The 5000-nt window shown below is 48.8% G+C and overlaps 1 protein-coding gene across 2 annotated transcripts in view; it reads right to left on the bottom strand.

Moving 5' to 3' along the window:
- Positions 1-1140: 1140 nt before the first annotated feature.
- The window catches only part of LOC119012716, a 7849-nt gene continuing 3989 nt past the window's right edge, over positions 1141-5000 (bottom strand). For both annotated transcript variants that reach the window (XM_037086767.1, XM_037086768.1), the window contains exons 6-11: positions 4704-5000; positions 3595-4396; positions 3248-3454; positions 2716-3095; positions 2126-2631; positions 1141-2007 (exon numbers count right to left, since the gene is read on the bottom strand). The exon at positions 4704-5000 is cut by the window's right edge and continues 31 nt beyond it. In XM_037086767.1, coding sequence (XP_036942662.1) covers positions 1377-2007; positions 2126-2631; positions 2716-3095; positions 3248-3454; positions 3595-4396; positions 4704-5000 — 2823 coding nt within the window. In that variant the 3' untranslated portion in view covers positions 1141-1376. The remainder of the gene's footprint in view (positions 2008-2125; positions 2632-2715; positions 3096-3247; positions 3455-3594; positions 4397-4703) is intronic.

Genomic DNA, 5000 nt, shown 5'->3' with positions numbered 1-5000 from the left:
GTACCTACGACCTGCCGGCCAAGACGGTTTGTTGTTGCTCCCTCTCTGATTGTTTGTCCGTTGCCATGAGAACGTCTCCCCCTCGTGGTCTCACGAAATCATGGTGCCAGATGTTTTCCTGAGGTATTACTCCCGATTTAAAATCCATAGCAATTTGATGTTATATGTTGTAATACTTGTTCATTTGTATTTATTATGAAGACCATTGCTTTGGCTTTAAGATGTACCCCCCAATGACTGCTAATGTTTTTTCTCATTCTATTAATATAATGATAACATTAAAATGTGTTACTATGGGACAAAATGGACAGTTTTTTTAAATGATGGACACACTGAGTCATAAATGTTGGTACAATAAGATTTAATGAACACAAGATCTAAAATAAATCAATATTGAAAAGAACACACACACAGTATATATATATATATTCTCACATTTTTGATCAACTTTTATTACATCTTTTCAGGGGGACAACACTATAGAAATGACACTTCTATATAACTTAGTAGTAGTCAGTGTACAGCTTATGTAACTGTATAGATTAACTGACCTTTGAAAATAACTCTAGACATAGCCATAGCCTAAACAGTTGGCAACAAAAGTGAGTACACCTCACAATAAACATGTCTAAATTTTGCCCAAAGTGTCAATATTGAGTGTGACCACCATTATTAACTAGCACTGCTTTCACCCTCCAGGACATAGACTTCACCAGAGCTGCACAGGTTGCTGCTGAAGTTCTCTCTCTCTCTCTCTCTCTCTCTCTCTCTCTCTCTCTCCCCCCTCCATGATGACATCACAGAGCAGGTAGATGTTAGACACCTTGCTTTCCTCCACCTTCTACTGCAGGATGCTTCACAGGTGCTCCACTGGGTCTAGGACTGGAGAGTCACCATCACCTTCACCTTCACTTTCCTCAGCAAGGCAGTGTCATCTTGGAAGCACCCTGCAGCAGACGGTGGAGGACAGCAAGGTGTCCAACGTCCACCTGCTCTGTGACGTCATCATGGAGGAGTGAGAGAGGGAGAGAGAGAGAGAGAGAGAGAGAGAGAGAGAGCTCTCGCAGCGACCTGTGCAGCTCTGGTGAAGTCCATGTCCTGGAGGGTGAAGGCAGTGCTAGTTAATAATGGTGATCACACTCAATATTGACACTTTGGGCACAATTTAGACATGTGTACTTACTTTTGTTGCCAACTGTTATACAAGCTGTACACTGACTACTGCTATATCAAAGTGTCATTTCTATAGTGTTGTCCCCAGAGTAATTTATGTTGTTTTTCATAAATGTGGGGGATGCACCCACTTTTGTCAGATACTGTATTGGGGAACTGTACTCAAACACACAATATATACACTATATACACAAGTTCACACTCTATTTTTGTGCTCTCTGTTCCTTCAGCCACTCCTCCAGAGATTTCCCTTGTGAGGCCTGTGGACAAAAGGTGGCGCTGCCATAACGGCTATGGCCAAACTCCTTGGTTTTTGGCTGTCCACACGTGCCACACGTGTTATATGCCACTCCTCTGAGATACCTCCTCTTGGGCACTCCACTCTCCTCCTCAAGGGCCCGCCGTCGTCTGTTTCTCTCTGTGAAGCGAGACACAGGAGCACCCAGTGTGGAACCAAGCTGAGCTGGGCCTGCACTGGGTGTTGAGACACCAGGAGCTGCCAGCACCAGTGACAGCGTGTTGTCAGGGTTCAGGACTAAGTTCCCTAAATGAGCTGACATGGGCTGTGCAGTGCCTGGTGCGGTGGGGTTGGGTGCAGTGCCTGGTGCTGTGGGGGTGGCAGCAGCGGGTCGTCTGCCTGGCCGCAGGACGGGAGCCTGTCCCTCCAGATTAGGAGGGAGGACAAACTGGTGCCGTGGGCCAGATGTTGGAGGAAGGAGCTCCAGTGTCTCCTTCGGGGCCAGAAGCTGGTTGGGTGCCACGGGAATCTTGTTAGTTGGAGCCATTCCCTGGGAGAGGACACTCATCTCCTGGGTCTTCTGCCTCCGTTGAAACCTGAGAGAAGATCATTTGTGTTAGATCAGTGGTTCTCAAATGGGGGTACTTGTACCCTCTGTATTTGAAGGCGTTCCAGGGGGTACATGAGTGCTGCTAAATAATGTGCCTGACCTACCACTGAATGAGTGTCTTCTGATTTAGCTCAAAGAGCTGGAGCGTGGTCTCCGCCATAAGCCTTGGAGTGTTGAGCACCAGCTCCCGGATGTGGTGGTAGCTGTCAAGGATTTTTGACCATCTAGGGGTGGAGACTCCAGACTTCTTGGTGGGCGACTTGTGCAAACTGCACAGCTTGGTGCATATGGCCTCAACCAAGCGGCTGGTGCTGGGCCACTGTGCAGGACCCCCAGGATGTCCTATCAAGCAGCGTTTGACACTCTCCACACCCGGTGTGACTCCAGACCGCTTCGGAGCCTTAAAGCGGCCACTTGTCAGGCGCACCTGATGGCGAGGCTGGTAGTTGACACGCTGCTTGTCAACCTCAGGGAGAGCTGTCCACAGCTGGACGATCTGGGTCACCTGCAGGTCAGTGAAGTAAGAAGCCTCACGGAGATCCACTAGGTAAACAGCGAGATCCTGGACTTTGTCCCACCCAGCGATCCCATCCGGTCCAATCACTGCTCCCTAGTAAATCAATCGATTAATAGTAATATATGTGAAATAAAATGTCATTGAGATTGGATAGAAATAGTTATTAAAGTGTCTTACTTGAGCCTCGTCAGACATACTGCTGGACGGCACATCAGCAGGTGATGCAGGGGCCTGAGGAGGAGGAGAGGGCGGAGGTGGGGAAGGCAGATGCGAAGAAGGCGGAGGAGAAGAAGGCTGAGGTGGAGACGGCGGAGGAGGAGGAGAGGCCTGAGGACTCGTTAACGATGAGGGCCTGCTCTGCAGAGCACGGGAGGGGTCATCCTCATACAGCACCGGAACTGTGATGTCCTCCATGCTCTCTTCAACAAAGCCCTCATCTTGGAAGTCCTCATCATTGACTTCCTCCACCAGCCTGTCCTCCTCCTCTGGGTTCTGGAGCACTGGAGTCAGTTCCTTGCCGGTCTGGCTGTACAAGTACTCCATCCCCAGCAATTCACCTAGGAAAAAAAAAAAAAAAAACAGAAAAAAAGGAAAGTATTATTAATATTTCATCCAATACATTACAGGTTACACTGATCAACATAGTGTTATTAAAGAAAACATTAATTAAGGTGTTCTTTTTCATGTTGAATGGGGGATAATTTCTTACCTGTGTATGCTCCAGGGGTGCGATAGCGCTCATCCCAGCATCTCCCTAGCACCTTTTGGCTGAGCTGGTCCACCGCCTCTCTGAGAGCACTGCTGTAGGAGCGGATGGAAGGTGCTCCCTTTACGGCGTCCTCCATCCGGTCATCATTCCAGCGCATCAGCCCTTCCAGAAGATACGCCTGGAAATGCGCATCACTGGCACTGGTTCCTGAAGGTGAAATACACAAAGAGGTATGTCACATTTGTAAAAGATATTAACCACATATGATATGAAGTATCTATAAAACAAAGCCAGACATATTGAGAAAAAAAGAGGTCTAAAACTAATAACGCATATGTATGCAATACCTGGAATAAACCTGTTCAGGTGGAGGTGAAAGGACTCCAAGGAGGTAGAGCCACGGGCACACCTGTAGCAGCACAGCTCCACGTTGCCTTTCTTCAAGGTGCCCGTCTTGATGTAGAGCTGGAAGTCTTCTGGGTCTTGGATGCAGCCAAGGTGTTTCTGCTGCTCCATCCATATCTGCTGGATCCGTTCGTGGTCCAGCAGAGGAACGCCCAGAGTGTCCTTCCCACTCGCGCTGTCAAACAGACTGATCAGTGACCCGATCAGTCTGTTGGTCTCCTCCACCCCTCGGGTCCTCCTCCTGCAGTGCAGTGCCAACTCCCTCCGAGTGATGCGAGTGGTCACCGCCTCCTCCGAGATGTTGCCAACACTTCTTGCTGCCAGCTCACCCTCCTTGGCACGGCGAAGAGCAGCAACATCTTCTGGATCCCACTCAAAAATGCACGTGGACAGGCGTGCCATGAAGATGCCATACAGGGGGTGAGCCTCAGTGGTGACACCTGCAGCAAAACGGCGCATGAAATGCCAGATGTCAAGCCGCACCTGAAGCTCATCCCACCCTGCAAACATGGCCTTCACCCGACAAGGGCCATGCTGACTGCAGCAGTCTCTGTCCACATAGATCACCTTGGGTGGCGCCTCACCCGCCTCCCTGTACCGCTTCACCAGGCCAGCTGCCATGGTGTCAAGTGCTTGTCCCTCACCAGCTGTCAGAACCGAGACAAGGACTTGACCGTACTCGTTGCCAACATTGGTGCACCAGGCAGCTGTACCTGCAGCAGCACCAGCGAGTTTCTTCGTGACCTATTCAGAAAAGATAAGGAGTTAAAAACTGCATTCATTATTATGAAATGTAAGTGCAATATTTAAATCTCTGTTTCTCTGATGCTACTATGATGATGATGATGATGATATCTGAGGCTTTGTTTTAGTATGCTGTATGTATTTTATTTTACTGTCATGTGGAAGTGTTTGTGTAGTGATTGTGTGTGTGTGTGCTGCATTGCTTTTAGTAGTTGCACAGTAGTTGTACTGCTGGTATAATGACATTAAAGACTATCTCTATCAATCTATTATGTATGCACTCTGTATATAAACAGGGCTGTGATACCTTTTTGGTGGAGTCCATCTTGAGGACAGAGCCAAAGATGGAGGTGATTTTGGCCTTCACCTCATGCAGCCGGCTGAGAACATCCCTGGCATAAACTGCTAACAGCCACTTGGGCTTGGGTAGGGCAGGTAAGCAGGGAGGCTCAGCAAAGACAGAGGGACGGACAACAGCGGACCTTGTGAATGGTTCACAAGCTGTCAGGTACTGCAGGACACGCTCCATCCATGCCTCGCTATGCTGTTCCTGCAGCTTTTTGTACAGCTGGGTCACGCTGTTTCCCATTGTCCTCTCCCTCAT

This window comes from Acanthopagrus latus, chromosome 22 (genome assembly GCF_904848185.1).
Source record: "Acanthopagrus latus isolate v.2019 chromosome 22, fAcaLat1.1, whole genome shotgun sequence".
Lineage (NCBI taxonomy): Eukaryota > Metazoa > Chordata > Actinopteri > Spariformes > Sparidae > Acanthopagrus > Acanthopagrus latus.
The sequence above is the reverse complement of the archived record's forward strand: the minus strand, read 5'-3'. Positions and strand labels throughout refer to the sequence as shown.